The sequence below is a fragment of the Cebidichthys violaceus genome, unplaced genomic scaffold, assembly GCF_023349555.1.
Source record: "Cebidichthys violaceus isolate CVI_PGR_0920_01 unplaced genomic scaffold, fCebVio1.0.p SCAF_22, whole genome shotgun sequence".
Classification (NCBI taxonomy): Eukaryota; Metazoa; Chordata; class Actinopteri; order Perciformes; family Stichaeidae; genus Cebidichthys; species Cebidichthys violaceus.
In genome coordinates, this window is record NW_027176395.1 from 11,360,633 (window position 1) to 11,381,860 (window position 21,228).

General features: G+C 38.8%; 2 protein-coding genes across 2 annotated transcripts in view; both read right to left on the reverse strand.

Moving 5' to 3' along the window:
• Window positions 1-365: 365 nt before the first annotated feature.
• pttg1ipa (PTTG1 interacting protein a) lies at window positions 366-7,659 on the reverse strand. The gene is made up of 7 exons (XM_068717780.1): window positions 7,419-7,659; window positions 6,504-6,556; window positions 6,063-6,171; window positions 3,961-4,063; window positions 2,964-3,029; window positions 2,041-2,087; window positions 366-1,174 (listed from the first exon to the last, which is right to left on the reverse strand). The coding sequence occupies exons 1-7, from the start codon at window positions 7,504-7,506 to the stop codon at window positions 1,137-1,139; spliced, it is 504 nt and encodes a 167-aa protein (XP_068573881.1). The 5' UTR covers window positions 7,507-7,659; the 3' UTR covers window positions 366-1,136.
• A 505-nt stretch (window positions 7,660-8,164) lies between these two features.
• The window catches only part of myo10l1 (myosin X, like 1), a 46,076-nt gene continuing 33,012 nt past the window's right edge, over window positions 8,165-21,228 (reverse strand). Inside the window, exons 25-43 of the mRNA XM_068717928.1 lie at window positions 21,022-21,145; window positions 20,794-20,932; window positions 19,860-19,964; window positions 19,608-19,703; window positions 19,412-19,505; window positions 18,602-18,657; window positions 18,029-18,171; window positions 17,467-17,661; window positions 17,178-17,335; window positions 16,965-17,085; window positions 16,459-16,607; window positions 16,061-16,209; window positions 15,769-15,976; window positions 15,505-15,641; window positions 13,802-13,925; window positions 12,967-13,317; window positions 12,389-12,565; window positions 12,073-12,264; window positions 8,165-11,630 (exon numbers count right to left, since the gene is read on the reverse strand). Coding sequence (XP_068574029.1) covers window positions 11,526-11,630; window positions 12,073-12,264; window positions 12,389-12,565; window positions 12,967-13,317; window positions 13,802-13,925; window positions 15,505-15,641; window positions 15,769-15,976; window positions 16,061-16,209; window positions 16,459-16,607; window positions 16,965-17,085; window positions 17,178-17,335; window positions 17,467-17,661; window positions 18,029-18,171; window positions 18,602-18,657; window positions 19,412-19,505; window positions 19,608-19,703; window positions 19,860-19,964; window positions 20,794-20,932; window positions 21,022-21,145 — 2,823 coding nt within the window. The 3' untranslated portion in view covers window positions 8,165-11,525. The remainder of the gene's footprint in view (window positions 11,631-12,072; window positions 12,265-12,388; window positions 12,566-12,966; window positions 13,318-13,801; window positions 13,926-15,504; window positions 15,642-15,768; window positions 15,977-16,060; window positions 16,210-16,458; window positions 16,608-16,964; window positions 17,086-17,177; window positions 17,336-17,466; window positions 17,662-18,028; window positions 18,172-18,601; window positions 18,658-19,411; window positions 19,506-19,607; window positions 19,704-19,859; window positions 19,965-20,793; window positions 20,933-21,021; window positions 21,146-21,228) is intronic.

Consider the following 21,228-nt stretch of genomic DNA (forward strand, 5'->3'; position numbering starts at 1 on the left):
CTTTGGTAATATCAATTGCTTCTTCAGAAAAATACAATTCAGCATTGTCAATTTTTTTTTGAAAATTCACTAACCAGTTATTGCCTGGTGATTTATGTTGTTATATATCAGATCAAATGTATGCTCAGGATACATTTTGATATAAAATATCCCAAATGCTGTTGGTATAAAATGTGACAAAATACAAATGTTCTCTACCTCATACAGCAGGTGTCTGCCTCCAGCTTCTAAAGACCTTGGAGTTTTAATCAATAAACTTTCACTTATTAATAACCCAAAATAAAAAATATAAGAAAGCAGTTGAGGTATTAATAAAAGCAGAATACAGGCAAAACACAAGCAATAAAAGTCGAGCACTAATTAAATAATTATTCCAAAGTGTTTTATTTGGATTGTGTGCCTTTACAGGATACACCGGCAAATGTAGAATTACGCAAACTCATCTAAATGTAGGATCAACACATTCAATAATAAAGAATTTAATGATTACATTATAAATTACGGAAGGGTTGAAGATTTATTCATTTAAATGAAACATACAGCAGTACCACAATAAAAATGAGTCAATTTGGAACAAGAGAAGAAATCACAAAGTACAAAAATAGGCTATCATTTTCTAAGTATATTTCTAAATCAGCAGCAACTCAGTGGAACAAAACAGATTTGCAGATACTACAGATTTTCTTAAGAAAAAAAAGAAAGCTGGTCCTGCAACTAAACTGTATTCTTTTCCATTCTGTACAGTTAAACTTGAAAGTTAACCCTAATAAATAGTATAACTAGACTGATGCTATGAGACCCACAGTATAGACTATTATAGTATTGAAGAACACTGCTGCCATGCACGTGTCTACTCTAGCTTTTGGTTACAGCCTCTTAGGTCATCACATTGAACACAACATTCCTGTTCATTGGCTGGAGGAAGCTTGACGAGCCTGTCCATATATCTCTATATCTATATAGAGATAGATAGATAGATATATAGACAAAACAACCGTCACTTTTCTAAAATTGTCTGAGTTATAGTTTAAATAAATTCTCATGTCTACAAGACATGTTGTTGATGTCGCTGTCGTTGTTGTTGCGTGAGAGGTCAGAGTTCAGGGAAAAACTGAAGGGTCGTGGTGTAAATCTTCTCATGCAAATTTGGAGTATGGATTTTGCCCACTTAGACCTGGAGAAACATAACACAATCAGTGAAGTCATACAATCATTTAAGAAAGTAGTCTGAGATTATGGGGAATATTGTTTTCTTACTGAGAGTTAGAGAAGAGGATGGGTGACATTCTCATGTCTGTCAGTTAAAAATAACACTACCAACAGAAGCTGGTTAGCTTAACTTAACACTACCAACAGAAGCTGGTTAGCTTAACTTAGCACAAAGACTGGAAACAAGGGGAAACAGCTAGCCTGGCTCTGTCTGAAGATACAAGAATTTGCCCACCAGCGCGTCTTAAGTTCACTAAGTAACGCGTTATATTGTGTTAGTATAAATCCAAAAACCAAAGTGTAAAAACGACACACTTAATGCCACCGCTGGTGACGCCAAGTGTGTGACCCCAGGGAGTAACTGCACTGCAACATGTCTTTTTCATACTTTGTTTTTTGTGAGGATTAAACAAATATAATATAACGTCTTAAAATGTGATATTTCAGAGGTGGACTTTGTTACCTTTTTGACAAATCCATGATAGTTGTTTCCTCCTGTTTCCAGTCTCTGTGCTCTATGCTAAGCTAAGCTTACTGGCTGCTGGTAGCATCATATTTACTACAAACTTGTAATTCTTCTCATCTAAGCTTTGGCCAGAAATCATATAAGCGCATTTTCTAAAACCTCTGACTATTTTTTAAATAACCTCTGTCAAGTGTAAACCAAAAATACATAGCTTAATCTCATTTTGCAGTTTTTAATGAATTATCCCATTAAAAGTCCAGAAGCCCATATTTAGCATTTAGGAACAAAAAAATATATATCTGTTATACTATGTTAGTATGTGCACATGTGTATGAAAAAGTGCATTAGCAAGAGAGAGCGCTCACCATATTTCTTCCTGATATCGTCATGTCTCTCTTTCATTTCTGCCCTCCTGTAAGGACAAAGCATTCTTTTCTATTTTTCACACTCCTAAAAGTCATGTGGCCACAAACCAGTTTTGTAACAGTTTGACGTGTGCTTTTGTGGTTTGCTATGAAGGAAACTGATTTGGATCATGAAAAGACAATGCAACATGGAAAGTTAGCGCGTCAGGTGTCCCATAGATTGCATAAGATGAGACTATCTTACTCAATGAGACTATTAAGACACTACCTGAGAGCAGTAACACAGGGGAAATGTTAACATGTGCATAGACCCAGAAAAGCCAAATATGGACTTGTAGTTATTCAGCTATTATATTAAAGTATATTTTGTGTACATTACATCTCTTTATGAATACATCTACTGTATATTGGGTATTCATACTGTAAGGACCAATACAAACAAATACTATAAATCACTGCTGATTTATAGATGTTGGCTGAACTGATCAACTGATAACTGATATCAGAAAATAAACGTCAGTCGGGCAAGGGAGGGAGCAAGCTCTGTGTCATGGATACACCTTCTTAAATACAGTCTATGGGATAAACCTGTAAGTCTTCCACGATGGGAGAGCTTAGAAAAGGTTGTGGCAGTGAGGAGAGGGGTCGGATTTCATGTACAGTGCATCGATGCACCGCTGGCAAGTTTCAGTTAAGATGCAGCCTGATATCAGACTGAATTGCTTTCATGTTTCACATCGTTATCAACAATTTGAACTGCAAATTCAAGTCCACCTTGTGCATCTGAACTGGAGATGGACGATGTCTCTTGGAACATCTTTATTCACAGGGGAGCTAACTATAGATAAAGATGCACTCACAAAAGAAGAAACCAGGTCAGGCTGGAGACTTGTGTTGCGTTCACAAAACATAATTTTTCTCACCTTTCCTCCTGCTTGGTTTTCGTCTTATTGGCCCGTCTCTCCATCTTGGCCTCCGACCTTTTGGATCTGACACACAATCACAAGACCAAAGTTAGTGTTATTGTTGTATAGGTCACAAGAAAGTACACAGTTTTTAGTTTTGAGTGCAGAAACCTAAAGGAAACCACACCAAAGCTGACAGAAATGTAAAGTATGTGGCCATATTATCTTCACATGACTAGACGGAAATGTCTCTAAATTAGTACAAACCGATCATGATCACATAGCATTACGACATGACACAGTGACAAAGGTAGTCATCCGACAGTAAGTTCTTACTCTGGCCTTGAACACAGCAAACCATACTTAAACCATCTGGGACAATAAGTGTGTACCTAAAGTTAACCACAACCTAATACATAATTTCTGAACATAACTATCCATAACTTTAAACATAAATTGGATAACTGACAAACCACAGATAAAACCATCTCATCACCAAACATGTGGATCTACTATCTTCTCCATTCTAAAGTAGCTGTGTGCTACCTATGCTAATAAGGTGATTAGGTTAGATACAGCTGCATATCTCAGAAGGTTAGACAGATATATTTATAGAAACATAATTGAAAGGTTTTGAGTGAGAGAGATGGGATCAGAGTTAAACATGCAACAACCAGGAAGCAGTTTAACCACAAAACCTGATACACATCTAAATAATTCAAATATTTACTGTAGATAAGTTTTTACTTCTCACGGAATCATTCTCATTGAAATACATTAACTAATTTACTAAAAATAACTGTTTTTTTATTGTTATTGTAAGTGTGTATACTATTATTTTATTCATGCCTCATGTCTAATGACTAACAGTAGAAAAATTGCAGACACTCCAACAGACAGGTTACAGTTGTCCTTTTGCAACAAGACATAATAAGTAATGTCTGAGTTTTTCCTTTACCCAAAGGTCCTCATATAAGTACTCTATGAATGGAGTTGCATTCATGCAAACACTTACCCGAAGTTCTCACACTTGCAGCAGCAGAATAGGCAGACCAGGAAGGCGATGATGAGAATTCCACCCAATACTGCCAAGGTGATTATCAACGTCTGGAAGTTCACTACAGACCGGGACAGAGAAATACAATGACAAACTATTTTCTACCCCTTTTTTTGTTTGCTTTTCTCCCTGGCATAGTCACTCTAATCACACTAATCTTTGTATGTACATTACAAGTTGACTACAATTGACCGCAGCACTTTTAACCACTTGTAATGTTGTTTTATTGTAATGTTATTCTTAAAATGTGAGACATAAAGGTCAGTCCACAAGTCCTGAAAGCAGCGTTTACATAAGTAAAAGGAATTCTTTGAAGTAAAATGGACATCAAAAGTTGAAGTACTCCTTGTTTCAAAATGTTTAATTATCCATGTTCATGTGTGAGGAACATTGTGCTGGAGTCTGACCTTGAGGTGCTTGATAAGGGTCGTACGTTTATTATCTTGTACAGTTTAAATTTGGCTACTACTACTACTACTACTACCCTGAAATATCCATGACTGTATTAGACCATTGGTGTGTGTGTGTGTGTGTGTGTGTGTGTGTGTGTGTGTGTGTGTGTGTGTGTGTGTGTGTGTGTGTGTGTATGTATGTATGTATGTATATATATATATATATATATATATATATATATATGTATGCACTTTACTGTATTTCATTGTCTCATTCCTTTTTTCTGAATGAAAATAAAGGTGAATCTAATGTAATATAATGTTGCAAATCAATGAGCAGCACTGTTTCATATACTTTGAGTTTGTATTTACTGGATTGACTAAAAACAGGCATTCCTGTTATTATTCTTGGTTATTTTATACATTAGCAGTTTCGAAATATGATAGATTCAGGAATGTATTATATCATAATATATATTGATATTTATATATACATACAAATGTATATTGTGATAAAAGCCATTATTGCCCATACCCTACAAAGCATTATGTTTGTAATAATACATGCTAGGTTGTCCTTATTTTTTAGTTGAGGATGAGGCGTTGTGGCCACTTACTATTGGCAAAATGAGAATCATATACACTACAAATTACACATACCATCTGCCAGCTTATCAGAAACAAGTATTTTCTGTAGCCATGGTATACATTTTATGAGCTTTAAATAAATAGAATATGACCTGAGCATATTTCCAATAAATTGAACTGTATGTACAGTACATTGCACTTGTTAGTTTAAACACTGAATGTTGCTGCCATTTTTAACAACTATTTAATCTACATTGATTACTAGTCAATTCAATCATTTACCTCATTTCATTAGGTAAACAGGGCGGAACCAAATAGTGGAAAATGTCAATGTTGGGAAAATAAATACGTTTTCACAGAAGTCAAGGGAAAGTATGTTTGCTTAATTTGTAAGGAATCTGTTGCGATGATGAAAGAGTATAATGTTAGAGGACACTATGAAACCAAACATTTTCATACACTGGCACAGAGGGTTTTCTGGTCTAGAAACGCAGATTTTCTTGAAGCGCAAACTGCACATTTACTATTGTTTGTCCTGTTACTCCTTTTATTTTTCTCTATATGGCCAATCATTCAAAATGTTTGGCCATCTCTGTCTTACAGCCAGTGGAGAAGATCTGAAAAGATTAGTTTATTGATTAATTAGTCGATTTACAGAAAATGAATCAACAACTATTGTTTTGAAATTTATTAATAATGTTATTCGTTTATTAACAGCTTCTCAAATGTGATTTGCTGCTTTTCTCTTATATTTCTATTTCTATTTTAAATTGATTATTTTTGGCGCATGCACAAAATGAAAACATTTAGATAATATATCATAACGGTACCTCAAAACTCATTACAAAATAATTACTTTGTTAATTTATTTTTCTTTATTTTATTTGATGTAATTCTGTTTCTCTTGCTGTGAGTTTTTAAGAGAGGTCTTTGTATGAGCTTTAGCTTCCAACCTCTCTTCCACAAGATTTAGTTATGAATGCATATCTGTATATGTTGATAAAATTGTGATATTTTTGTGAATCTCTTTGTGGATCTGTGTGTGTGTGTGTGTGTGTGTGTGTGTGTGTACTCTCTTACTCCAGCAGAGCCCCCAGCGTGCTTCATTCAGTGGACAGAGTGCATGGGGTGGAAGGATGGTCTTAACTGGATATGTTACACACGACTTGGTTTTGATGCACCACAGGCACTGTAAAAATACCAAAACACATAATCATCTTTATACTATTTGAACAAACAATTTATGGTAAGGTATTCAAGGCAATTATAGGATAAACACACAAAGTAGAAAATGGAGGAGGGTGGGAATGTATGACAGATCAGTTACTCCTCAAACCAGTCTAACAGGTGGGGTGGTAGAGGAGGAGCCACAGGCTATGGTTCCTACACCTAGAACACTTCTTTTTCCATCATGCATACACGCACACACGCACACACGCACACACACACACACACACACACACACACACACACACACACACACACACACACATGAAGTGAAATCAACACCCCAGGATTTACCGTCACATTTCGCAGACATTCCTCACAGTTTGTTCCATTCTTCGCCTCACAAGCTGTAGGGGGGAAAGTCAATTTAGTTTTAACAATCAAAATCATCCACAAAGTGTAAATAAGGGAGTGAACAACATGGTGTCTGTCAGAGGTCCAAACATGTTGCGTCACAAAAGAAAGTCTCTAGTATTAGCTGAAAAACACCATGAGAAGCAGATTAAATGTGGCCTGTGCTCACTGGGGTTTTGGTCACTACTGCTAATCCTCCTGAGGCATTTTCCATGGAGACACAGCACAGTAAACAGGCTTCAGACCAGTCACGGTATTATCAGCAGACTGCACAGTACAACAGCTTGGTTTGTCTGTGTCTGTCAAATTAAAGCGTAAACAATGTCTCTTTCTTATGCAGTGTTTTTTTTTTTTTGTTGCTACAAGTTTCTTATTTTGAAACAGAAAACCTGAGGGGGGTTGTGACCTAGAAGAGACGTTGTTCCTGCTGAGAGGTTTGAACAATACACAGAGATACGAAACTACAAAGGCTCAAGGATATCACTGTTTATCTTGCCTTCATGTGTAGCTGAAATAACCTTTACCCAAGATTTTCTCAATTATGTTATGATAAATACGCTTAAACCAGATAATACAAACAATGGCATATAATTCAGGACCAACTCAGCTCAAATAACGTTTGTTTGGTTGCTTTATGCCCTGTTTTATTCCTATTATTCAACAAAAAGTGTCAGACACAGGGGAGCTAAAACAATACAGCCCTAAAAAGAGAAATAATATTATAATTCAGGGCCAAAGAAAAGCTTCACTAAATGAGTTGTAGATTTATAAAAAAAATTAAATAAAATGGAGATGTGATTTTTTAGCAGCCATTAACTTCACAGTCACCACAGAGAAACTGATTCCCACTCCTACCTTGGCCAGGTGCGGAAGTCTGAGCGAAAACTGTCGCCAAACCGAAGAGAAGCAGGAGAGCAGCGGGTAAAATCCGCGAATCCATCATCACACCACTTAGACGCAGATTATTCCAGAGGGTATTCTTCAGACTTTTCGTCGGAGAAGATTTTTTAAAACCCGTGAGGGCAAAAACCGGAAATGTTTTGGCTGCTGAAACTCAAAAAGTGAACTGGCCGAGAAGGAACCAAACGCTAAATCCTGACGCACGCTCATTACGCACCAAAGACGAGAGGGAAGAAGGCGTGTGTGTTGCTGTGCAGTTGTTCCTTAGGCAGTAGGCTACTGCTTTAGATACTATAAAGTAAACCACGTCAGCAATATAAAAAAATGCTCCATTTCAAGTAAAAGTCCTGCATTCAAAATTAAAAAAGCTAATAAGTATTATTAACAATATTAATAGTCAAGTTAAAAGTTTGGAGAAAAATGGTTTCTCTGATTTACCTATATTCATGAGTGGTATCAATTCGTTCTCTTTCAGAAAGTGAATAGGCTACGTGTATTTCACAAAATCTCAAATTGTTTACCTTTAATCTGTAAAGTAACTATGTTATTTAAACATGGAGGAATGTTAAATACAATGCAGTGGAAGTATAAAGTAGCATAAAAGGGAAACATAAATGGAGCTATAGTGCTTAAATGAATGTCCTTAGTTCCTTTCAACCACTGTTTGTATGTCAAAATAAATTCACAAAGACAACATAAAATAGAGGACAATAATTTTAATAATTTATTAAAGCATAATTTTGTAAAGCCAGTTACAAATAAAAAAGAACAACACACATATCTCTCGCTTTCTCTTTTCTTTGTTTTCATAACAAGCACAATGTTTTACTATGTTAATGATGATAATAAGCATAACATAAGATAAGAAAGGGCCCCACTCTGGCCGCCTGCGGCTGATAACAGGACCCGTTGTGATGAAGTTGCCCTTGAAAACAGATTTTGCGATCAGAAATCTAATTTCAATTCATTGTTGATTGTTGTTGCTGATCACATGTCAGCAACTATGGGGCAACTTCTTCCTACTCAGTGTAATATCAGTGACAGACAGAACCATAGATGTAGAATAACTAGAACAGACAGGTTCCTCCTTAATTATGGCTTATGGGTTATCTGGTTCTCCTCTCATTTTAGCCAAAACTAAAATAAGCTAAAGTTCAAACAGGAACCTGTCCATGAGTTCTGCTTATTCTAACTCTATAGGCAGGATCCCAGTGGGCTGTGTGTATGCAGCCAGGGCCAAAGCTACTCTTGAGGACACTGAGGGCATGACCGTGGTATTTTTTCTAGGAATTTTGGGCAATTTAGAAAAAATGGTAAAGGTAGTTTAAGTCCGAAAATGGAAAATGTATATTGGTTGACTGTTCCCACTATTTTAAGACAATTGTTCATGTGAATACCTGCAGGTCAAATAAATAATCTGCCATTTCCTCAACAAAATGTTATTCCAGGTAATGTGGGCTTTGAAACAGCATAAAATCATGTAGGAAAATAAAATCCTCAACCATATCCAGAACTGAACCTTAAAAAAAAGATACAATATGAAACATCCCTTATCATAATATAATTTTGGTGTCTTATCATATTTCTAGAGGGTAGGGGTTGGGTTGGGGGTTGAAGGTCTTGGACTCGTGACCTCAGTATTTCTAAAATCCAGGCTACAGCTCCGAAAGTGGCACCCCAGATAGACAACAGACAACTTCACCATAAGAAGTTCAGCTTCACTTAAGTATCTGGTAAACCCCAAGCCCGTTTTCAGGACAAATATTGACACAAAAACTAGTTTAGGAACTTTAGCTAAACCAAATTAGACAATTAATTGTACCGCATTTGGATATTAGACAATTTCTTTTCCCCATGTTATTCCCGCTGAGTATTTGATGAAACATTTTGTTTACAAAGATGTGTTATGGGGATGCTGCCGTCTCTCTGCAGTGCCACAGAGTCAGGTGAAAGAACAGTGACTTCACTTTCAGTCCAAAAACACACACACACACACACAGAAAGCAGTGATGACTGTCAGCATTCCCAGTGCACAATTAAAACCATCTCTGAGTCCATATCCTCACAGTGTCCTATCTGCTTCTCTTACACTGAGACTGAAAAAATTCCAATATATTTTTTTTATACATTATCCTCTCAAACACACCTTGCAATACATACAGTACAATAAGAATGAAATAACCCCTAGCCCTAATAATCCCATGCTTTTCCCTTTAACTCACAATCACGACACCATTCTTTGCAAAGGTTATTCATGTAAATACGTCTTATTTCCAAGGAATACACTCATCATAAACACTTCTCATTTCTCTTTTCTCATTTTCCTTTTCTTTTCCAACTGTTACACCATAAATACACTCACGCTCACTCACTCACACACACACACACACACACACACACACACACACACACACACACACACACACAGCAGCATTCCAGACACAGCACTTCAGGGTGGTTAAGATAGCAGAGGGCATACAGTACAGTAATACTAGTAGTATCAGTAATAAAAGTCACATTTTCATAAACAGGTTGGAAACAGACGAACTGGAGCTCTTATGCGTTGTTGTTCAAGTCACTGATCTTAATAAAGAAATAAAGTGATAATAGCATGAGCAGACAAGGATATACAATATTTTATGGCTCCAATTAATGCTGCAGAGTGAGTCCCACAGGCAACAACAATGATAAAACCATTAAAACACTGTGGAAACATGACCACCACAGCAGCCTGTCTCATTATAGTCTGTGTTTTTACTATTAATTTCTCTGTGAGTCACATTAATGGCACAGCCAGTGAATGATGTACAGTGTTGGCATCACATCCGGAAATACAGTGGTCATTATTCACACCATTCACTTGCATGTATTTTACACGAGAGGTGTCACATTGCATTTAGTATGGCATCTATATACTGTACAGTGCAGTGGCCACTGAAATATTCAATAATAACTCTTATAATGTGTGATATACAGTACAAAACAATACATGTTGGTTCAGTTTGTGTACATGTATGTGAATATACAGTAGATATATGTAGTGTGTGTTAAATGTAGACATAGATAGGGAAAGGTTTAGACTCATACTATTCTGGTTGATATTGTTCTCCTTGTAGAGCGGAGTGAGGCTGTTAACCATGCACTGACTCTCCGTGTCAAGTTAAAGAGCCTCCAAAGCAAAGCAACACCTCTACTCTTGTATTCTCAAGAATATCTATTTGATATTGTTCAGAAATATTTAAAGCCATTTCCTTTGACTTTGTTTTCTTCTTGTGGCCACACGGTGGCACTGACGAGTGAGCGAGTGAACACTATGTTGGGCAGGGAGCTCATTTTCCCCTTTAGAAGCCTGAAGAACAATTATCATCTAGTCCTTTTTCTCAGCCATAAACAGATGTGACACAGCTGATGTGAAGGATAAACGACAGAGAGAGAACAACAGAGAGAAAGCAAGCAAGAATTTAGCATAATAACTCAATACCGACAGCAAACAAAGATGCAACAGGAGCGAGGACACGTGAAGAGAAAGAGAGAGACTCTTGAAATCGGAGAAGTGAGAAAGAAAGAGATTTAACTGAGAAAGTGTGGCTTTCTTCTGTCTGGCAGTGCACTGGGGGTTGGGTGGGGTGGGGTGGGGGGGGGGGGTGGGGCACTTGGGACAGACTGGGACTGGACGGCAGAGTTGTGCTTGTTATTAATGAGTTAAGTCCGGAAAGGGAAGTTTGGAGTGTGCTTGAACATCTACATGCAGGACTAGAACTGGCAGGTTATGTATGTGAATAGGCCTTCCCGAAATACAGGTTGTTTTCTTAGTCATGCACATTTGTAAATAGATCCCTTATCCCCCCTTATCCCAAATGAGACCCAGGCCAGTAGAGTGTGCATTTGGCTTCTGGTTCCACCTCTATCTTGCTTTTCCCCGTTCGATCATCCACCACTCTTCTTTGAGGAATAGCTGGCTGGTGCAACTGCCTCCTTTAAAAAAAACAACCAACCGATGCATGTGGCTCGAGGTATCTGTTGCCACTGGATGAACCGAGGGCTCTGACTGATTTGTGGCAATCACCTGGCCCAGGAACTGGTTATGCTGGTCACTGACATGATGCTGCAACGTTTCTTCACCACCATGTTAATGTAAGCCCTCATGATTTTGGTGATCTCCCCGACCTAAAGAGTGAGAAGAATGTGGTGGGTTAATATGTGTCCTGATTAAGTGATAAGCAAATTGGCATTGCAAAAAAGAAAGAAAATCAAAGCAGCAGAAGCCGAGACATTAAGGGCTTCAAAGAAGTGGGCCAATCAGGAAAATATAAAAAATATTAAATAACAGGTAAAATCACAAGACAACACATAAGATACGACTAAACAACAAGAATAACAAGAGAGCGATGGCTGTTCTTCACAATTTCGATGAAAACGTCGGCACTCATAACCACCAACTTAATAATTTTATTTACTTTCAGAGTCAGATCCCCATCAAGTCAAAAGATAAATTAAGTTATCCACCATTTTACAGACCAAACAATTATTCAGTGATGAAAATAATCTGTAGTTGTAAGGATGAAGAAAAAATCAAGAAATAAAAGGTAAATAATGAATAATGACTCACCAGTGGCGTCTCAAAGAACATCTCCCTCTCATCCACGATGACTTTGTAGGTACACGGCTGTGAAGCCCCAAAGAAGGTGATGTGTTCGTACTGGAAGGTCTCCAGTGGCTTCGGTTCACCTCGTTTATACACTGACACGTTGTCAGCACTCACACTCAGCCACAGGTCATGAGGGAAACCACCCTCTTTACACTACAAAGGCAGAGGAAACAGGAAAAGAAAAAAGAAGAAGTTACTTGTCAAGTATTTTTTCTTTGTTTTTCTTCTTTTTTTTACAAATCTCTGTGCTCCATCATTTCCTCTATTGTTTTCTCACCTCCACATCAAACAGAGTAGATCCATATCCAGGCCACTCCTTGATAATGCTCATGTATTTTAGCATGGCCTGATGCTGAGGCATTCCCTGCAGCCGGGTCCACTTCTCCAGAACACTCGTCCGTGTGGCCGACGTCTCCTCCTTCACCCACATCTCCAGCATCTGCTCCTCCTCCACCTGCAACAACATGGGTCAGCCACTCTATGAAGAACAAACTATCAAAATATCAATCAGACGGTCAGTCAGTCAGAAAGCAGTTTCTTGGGAGGTCCATCCGTCATTTAGCAAACCAGACGGATTTGACTGACCTCATGGGAATTCAGCATAATGCATAAATCCATCACGTCATGTCACACATTGCCACCAATTTTTTTTTGCACCTGGAAAAAGCCGGCTCCTAATAAGACAACACAATAAATATTTCCCTGTGGATGGTGTAAAATTATGGATGTCCAATTCAGTAAGTTCTCATGAGCCTGTGTTCTTTTAATATAAATTATTTTAAACTTGCTTGAGTTGTGTAATCCTTGTGTAGCTTTTTGCAGCAAATGGGCTAAAGCGTTACTTCCACCACTGACCTTCTGCTTCTTCAGGGACCCAGTTTTGAAGCTTCTTCTCAGGGTGCCGTCCAGGAAGCTCGGGGTTCTTCGTTTCTCTGCCCCTCCCCCGACAACTCCCTGTATCCCTGCCGTTCCTTTCCCATCTCCTGCTCCTCCTCCAGCTCCTCCGGACCCACCTGCTGCCCCAACGCCCGGCTTGGTGGAGTGGATGATGCGATTGCGAAGACGTCCGATTGGATAAACATTTCCCAGGCTCCACCCAGCCCTCCCTGCCCCATCGCAGTGGAGATACTGGAGACGTAAAGCGGCCAGGTGCTGCAAAGTCTCCTCTGAGGCCGGGAAGTGACCGCTTATCAAAGACTCGTGAGCCTGAGAGACAAAACAAGAAAATGACAGTACAAGACTTTCATTTTGTTCATTTTGCAGCAGTGTTGGGGTAGCATGACTCATACACTGAATTAATAACATTACTTTCTCCAATACAGATGTGAAACATCACTTAATTTATCACATAAAGAGGTAACTGAACTTTTGTGCTTTTTGGATAATTATTCCATTTTAAAATTTCAAGGCCAATAAATTGGCTTTGATATAATTAATATAAATAAATTATTTAAAATTTAATTTACAGAAAGAATAATAATATTACTCTGTCCAACTCATACATCTGTCCACCACAGTCAATAATCAGTTTTCTTGAACTAATTAATTTTGTGTCAATCCAGACATGTTCTACTTTGTTACAAACCTATATAGATTTATGAAATTAACTTGACCTCTTTTGAATTGGAAGAAAAGTAATGAGCAATTAATAACTGGATCCTTCTTTTCAAGACAGTGTTGTGCAGCTCACCTGCTCAAACATGAAAGCAAACTCCACTCCTTCTTTTGGCATGCTCTCTACATCCAAAAAGCAGTAAAGCTTGAAGTAGAGTTTCCATTCTCCTTCCTCCTCCTCTTCTTCGCTGCCTGCCAACCTGGAAAAATACGGACACAGGTCAAGTAACCATATTGATTAAAACAATCCACTCGCCTGTTGGAAATCACTCTAAATATAAAGACTATATGACACCTGACAGCTACGTACAGTGCTGTGAAATTTGCCCCCTTCCTGGTTTCTTATTTCTTTGCATATTTGTCACACTTAAATGTTTCAGATCATCAAACAAATTTTAATATTAGACAAAGATAACCTGAGTAAATACAAAATGCTGTTTTTAAATGATGATTTCATTTATTAAGGGAGAAAAGCTATCCAAACCGACTTGGCCCTATGTGAAAAAGTAATTGCCCACTAAACCTGATAACTGGTTTTGTCACCCTTGGCGGCAACAATTGCAATCCAGCGTTTGCGATAACTGGCAATGAGTCTTTCACATCGCTGTGGAAGAATTTTGGCCCACTCTGGGCCAAAATGTGGCTGAATTGTTTTAATTCAGCCACATTGGATGGTTTTCGATCAGAAACGGCTTGTTGAAGGTCATACCACAGCATCTCAATCAGATTTAAGTCCAGACTTTGACTAGGCCACTCCAAAACCTTCTTTTTGCTTTTTTTGAGCCATTCAGAAGTGGACTTGCTGGTGTGTTTTGGATCATTGTCCTGCTGCATAACCCAAGTGCGCTTGAGTTTGAGGTCACGAACTGATGGCTCGATATTCTCTTTCAGGATGTTCTAGTAGAGAGCAGAATTTATGGTTCCATAAATTATGGCAAGTTGTCCAGGTCCTGAAGCTGCAAAGCAGCCCCAGACCATCACACCACCACCACCATGTGTGACTGTTGGTATGATGTTGTTTTTATGAAATGCGGTGTCAGTTTTACGCCAGATATAACGGGACGCACACCTTCCAAAAAGTTCAACTTTTGTCTCGTCAGTCCACAGAATATTTGCCCAAAAGTCTCGGGGATCATCAAGACGTTTTTTGGCAAATGTGAGACGAGCCTTTGCGTTCTTTTTGGTCAGCAGTGGCTTTCGCCTTGGAACTCTCCCATGGGTGCTATTTCTGCCCAGTCTGTTTCTTATTGGTGAATCATGAACACTGACCTTAACTGAGGCGAGTGAGGCCTGCAGTTCTTCAGATGTTGTTCTGGGGTCTTTCCAGACTGATTCATGTCAATTACTTTGTTTCTCATCTGTTCTTGAATTTCTTTAGATGGAGGCATGATGTGTTGCTTTTTGAGATCTTTCAGCCGACTTCACTTTGTCAGACAGGTTCTATTTAAGTGATTTCTTGATTCAACAGGTCTGGCAGTAATCAGGCCTGGGTGTGGATAGTGAAATTGAACTCAGCTTTCCAAAAAATCACAGTTCATTCATGATTTATCAAGGGGGGGCAATTACTTTTTCACATAGGGCCAAGTCGGTTTGGATAGCTTTTCTCCCTTAATAAATTAAATCATCATTTAAAAACAGCATTTTGTATTTACTCGGGTTATCTTTGTCTAATATTAAAATTTGTTTGATGATCTGAAACATTTAAGTGTGACAAATATGCAAAAAAATAAGAAACCAGGAAGGGGGCAAATACTTTTTCACAGCACTGTATATACATACCTCTCAAACTTGGCCAGAACATCGGCCACAATCACTCTGCTCTCCAATGCTCGGTCTGTGCAGGCGCTGTGTTCAAACAGAGAAAACAGGTTCTTGCTCTCCTCCATGGCCAAACCTCTGATCAGCTTCTCCACAACCTGCAACATAAAAACACTGACCAGTTTGTAATAGCACACTACAATTCAAGCACCAGCTCTTGTACTGCGTCTTAAAATCAGTGAGAGAAGGATGTGTCAGTTTGTGAGAGTGTATTTTTATGTGTACCTCTCCAGCTGTGGTGTGTGAATTGATGGAGATCTTGCAGGAGCCTCCTCCGTGGCAATAGACGGTGGTGCTCATCTCCTGTCTCACCAGCAGGGCGGCGATCTCCTCCTGAGAGGGAACAAACTCACGAGTCTTGGTCTTCTTCAGGGATTCCCCCACGAAGCTGGTGTAACGCTCGATCTCCGTGCCAGGATAGCGCTCTCGAACCCTGAGTGGAATCATAGTTATTACACATTTACTCTATGAATGATTTATCAAAAAAAAAAAAACATTCCATAAAGCAGACACACACCTCTTGAGGTGAAAGCGGAGGTATCTGAGGATGACTCGACTGGGCAGGAAGGTGCAGCTCATGCAGGTGAGCAGATGCCAGTGTGCCCGATTGGCTGGGCTGTTAGGCTGAGGCACATGATTGGTCTGCTTGATCACCTGACAATATACCTGAAACATAGAAATGGGGAGAGTGTTTTAAGATTCAAACAATGTTTAATCAACATTTGATGGCAAACAAACATGTCAGACTTCTGACGAAACATATTTATTATATTATTATACAGTTTATAGTAAGGTTAAGTTTCTAAAAAGATTACACTACACACCATTGTGTTTCTCCATTAAATATTAAATCTGTACACTTTATTAACAGAAGCTATTTGCTGTTGAGATTAGAGAAGACAGTAAAAAAAGTACCTCATCCCTGAGAGGGCGCAGGTCTTGGCAGGTCTGCAGGATGCCTTGAATGATGGGCACCGTGTCTGCCAGCGTCTCCATCTCCTGCAGTGAGTTGAAGACTCGCACAGCCTCATCCTGCAGACTGGCATAGCCCTGCTGCCTTTGAACTGCACACAGACAAAGGTGAACAAAGACAGAGAAGAAGAAAAAACAACATGAGCTCATCGATATGACCAGAGATGAAAAGGACATCAAATGATTAATGTGATGATTTAGCAGTTTAGAGTAATTTAAAAAAAATGTATGGGACATATACTAGAAATGATATTCAGCAAATAATTAAAGAAAGTTTGCAAATTGTTCTTTATCTTTGTGCTGGCTGTGTTGGTTTTGACCTGCAGAGGGCAGTATCATGTATGGGAGCTTTTAGTGCACACAGAATGTGAAAGGAAGAAGACAAGAATAAACAAAAGAAGAAAAATTGCTCTTTTTTGGGGGGTTTTAGTTTGCTGAGTTTTACTTACGGCTGGTGACCTCTCCGTAAGGGAGCGGCAACAGAGGGGAGTGCAGAGGATGCTGAGTGTATCTGAGGATGGGATTCCTCCTGTACATCTGCTCCACGATGTCTGGGTTCACACTGTTCTCCTGAGAGGACAAGAAGAGGTCAAATTCAACTTAGGAGTTAGTGTGTGTTGGTGAGTTTTAAAATGCTTGCTTAATAGGTATGTGTGTTCTACCTTGATGTCTCTGATGAGCTGCAGAGTCGGGGTTTCTATGGGGGTCTTGCTGTCTATGACTCCCTGTACGGCAGCTGTCCACCTCATGGCCTCATTCAGCATCTTGGTGTAGAGGCGGTAGGAGTGCTTCCTCCCGTACACAATGATATTCCAGTAACCTGTAAAATGAGGACTCAGTCAGCAATGTAAAACCGGAATTATCTCTTAACATGTCGTCTCAAACCTCCTACGTCTAATCCCGGATTAAACCTGCCCTTTCTGCCTCTTCCCTTCACTTCTCTTTCCCCACCTGTCTCCCTATGCACCCGCTCATCGGGCTGAATGACGGAGCAGAGCGAGTTAAGGACCAGAGTTCCCATCTTGGAGGAGTTTCGCTCTGAGCTCTTGTAGTAATCCAGGGAGTTGTGGGTCAAAACAAACCAGCGCTTCTTCAGCTTCAGGGAGGTGCTCTTAGCATTCGTCTTCATCTCTTTTTGAAGCCAGCCTGAAAGGTGACAAGTCAGGAAGAGGGAGGGCAGGGAAAGTGGAGGAAAGATGTAAAGAATCTGTACAGGATCAGTAGAGTTATGCAATTATTCAATGTCAGCATTTATCCCCAAGGCTATTTATATTGTGACAAAATCTCATATTGAGATATTCTAAACCAAAATCTGTCCCAACATGTGGTCCTAAATACTTGAGAACATTTGTTTTAAAACTTGTAAATGGTAAGTGTGCTATATTGTAAAGAGAGTTCCTGTCTCTTCTACGGCCCCAACAAACAATTTAAAACTTCTATGCCTGACACTATGGTACAAGGCTTATAATAAGTCCACATTTTTTTCTAAAAAGTGATGAAAAGCAGTTTTCACCTCTGACAAGGAACTCCTGGCCGTCTATCCTGGCGTCTCCTTTGGGTTTCTGCAGCAGACTGATCCAGTGATGCATCTCCTCCGGTGTGTCACTGTTGCAGTGGATCACTCGGTTGGCCGTAATGATGACAAAAGAGTTGGGCCTGCAAAGGTTAAATATACGTTACCTCAATATACGTCAGGACACTTAAGGGTTGTATTTAAGTGATAGTGATTGCATATTGGGTCTTCCAGTTTTTCAGGTAAGAGGAACAAAGACCACAGGTCTGTTGGTGTCATACGGTCAAATTCAGTTCTTAAAAGTGTATTTGCATCATGGTTTATTGATACTACACTCAGTGGATGGATGCATTCTTTACAATGGATTTTACATATATACTTTGAGATCAACCAAGGATCAGAACAATTGTTGGAAAGAGCTTTTGTCTCACTCATTTGGAGGAAATACAAATCAAAACTTATCTTCTGATGTCAAATTCAATCAATTTGGAAAACATGAAAAAAGAATGAAATGATCCTCGACATGCAAAGTGAATAGGCATTTCCTTTTTTTTGATTATTGATCCAACTTACCGATCAGGGTTGTCTGAAGCACAAACAGAGTCTATCAGCCCAACGTCAAGAGTTCCCTGAAGAACGAAAGAAGAACGAGAACAATTTTAAATGTGAATGCACTGTTGCTTCTACAGTGACATGTTAGAAATTATAAAGTGATATAACTCAACATAAAGAGCTCTTAACTTTAAAGATACCTTTTTTTTAACCTTTCTGCCTCACTTTAAAAAAGTTGCTCTGGTATCTCTAGTGGACAATTATATCAGCGTCAAAAAAACGCATTTTTTAGTGTCAATGAGTTAAATCTTGTAACCAACTTCAGTCCTGATCATCACTACAAATCAACATTCATTTTCAGAATTGTAACCTTTAAATGCCAGTTTCTTTACATAATGCAACTGTTGTTTTCTTATGAAGAATAAAACACAGAAATGTAATAATTTTCTGGATACTAAATGCTAGGAGAATCTTTTCCGTAGTCTGGGTTATTATCAGCAATATTGATTTGGATGCATTGCATCAAACACATAATACAGCAGCAATGCCCCTGGTGAAAACCAGTAAAAACTACAATTTAGAGCCAGGGCTAGATTATATGATGTAATGGCTGAGGGGTTATTTTTTTTAATAATATACATTTGGCATGGTTGGGATTTTATTTCTCATATTTTGGAAGTCCAACTTTGGGTCCTATATTAAGTCTACACTCAGACCCTGAAGTAAAACAAAGCCCTGGTGAGATACAAAGGTTAAAATCAGGCAACATTGTGACAGAGGAACAACTTAAACACATAACAGGTTACTGGCATGTTGTTTTTAGAGACTGACCACAGCGTTCTTTGGGTTGGCCTGTTCATGGGACATCTCCATCAGCTGCTCAGGAGTGCACACGCGCACTTTACTGAGCACATTAAACCACCCACTGCACAGAAATAAAGAGGAGTCATCACAAGTTTGAATACATGAATCTACTCAGCAGCCGAAGTAGCCGTTATCTACAAAATCACTCAAGTCTCCACCACACCTTGCATCCTCTGGTGACTCAGCAAACACCTGATAGGTCCTCTCATCTGTCACAAGGTTCAGAGCATTCTCCTTCTCATGATTATTCACTATCTCCCTGTAAAAACACAGAAAGGGCACGTCTCAAACATGCAGATGTATAGAAAGACAAACGGTGAATTAGGGGTTGTGTGTGTGTGTGTGTGTGTGTGTGTGTGTGTGTGTGTGTGTGTGTGTATGAGTTTTTGGCACTGGAGCTTCCTAGTAATCTTACTTGGCAGCTCGGATGTCGATGGTTCCCTTCAGCTTCTCCTCACTGTCATTCTCGTAGTACATCAGCTTGTTGTCCCTCAGTACAAACCAGCGCATCTTCCAGTTTCTGAGGTAGAACAGACACAATGAAAACAAAGGCCAAGACAATCCATTCTAGACATTACATGTTTATGTGACTCTATAACTGGACTTCATTTCTATCCAGAATACAAAGTGAAGTAGCTTCTTATATGTAAAGAAGGGTGGAAGTAACTATACACAAAATCTATGTAAAGCTTTATTTTGATGCACTTTAGGATTGTATAGTTAAAGTAATCAGATTACTTAATGTTGAAATAAAATATACATTCATAAAGATAAATTCCTGGACCTGGAAAGAAGTTTTAGTGTTTTTTATCCTGAGTCATGTATACATTGTATGCAAACAATATTGTTTGTGTTATGTGCCATTTAGATTTTATTTTCTTTATCTATTATTTTTTCTGCATGTCCAGGTCCCATTTGGATTCAATTTGTGTATTTTGTCTAGATATTCTTAATTTTCTGGTTCTATGAATATTTTTTAGAGTAGGTTGTTTAGAAAAATAGATAGAATAAAACCAAACCAAGCAAGAAACAACATCCTTTTTTCTGAAAAATATCTCTCTTTTTTTCTTTTTACTTTTTCAAAGTAGATTAAGTAGAACCAAGACTTGAAAAGTAAAATCTCAGTAAAGTCAAAGTACATCAGCTTGACAGGGACATCTTCCAGCACTGCAGAGGACTCAAAGCATTGGGTTAGATAAACATGTGATCGCAACACCTCAACAGGACACAAGGACTTTTTCAACACAAGACAGATGGTCATTCACATCAAAATTGTACTGGACAGCACTTCCAACAGAGATTGTGATTTTAAAAGCATGCAGGCTGCACTCAGTAACAACTACAACAACCTCCGTGAGAGAGTGGAGAGGCCTCCTCCCTTCTTGTAGAGCCAGCCGGACTTGAGAGACTCTTGTTTGGAACGGAACCACATGAAGGTTTCATCCTTCAGCACACACCAACGCCTCCTCCATGGGATCATCAGACCAGCTGAATGAGCAGAGAATAAAATTACCGTCATGGTTTTCACTTGAAAATGAGATCTTTTGAATTGAAAGTTTAGAAACACAGATGCCCACCCTTCATGTAGAGGTAGCCATGGAAATATGGTGGTCCATTTCCATTAAGTAGGGTCACTCTGCCATTAGTCACTTCTTCATCGGTGTCCATCATGCCATCATGTTCATCGTCACTGTCTGCGTACTGCAACATCATACGATGACATCACTTGTTTATTTTAAATAACTACAAGTGAACAAGAAAAAGTGCATTGCATTATAAGATTT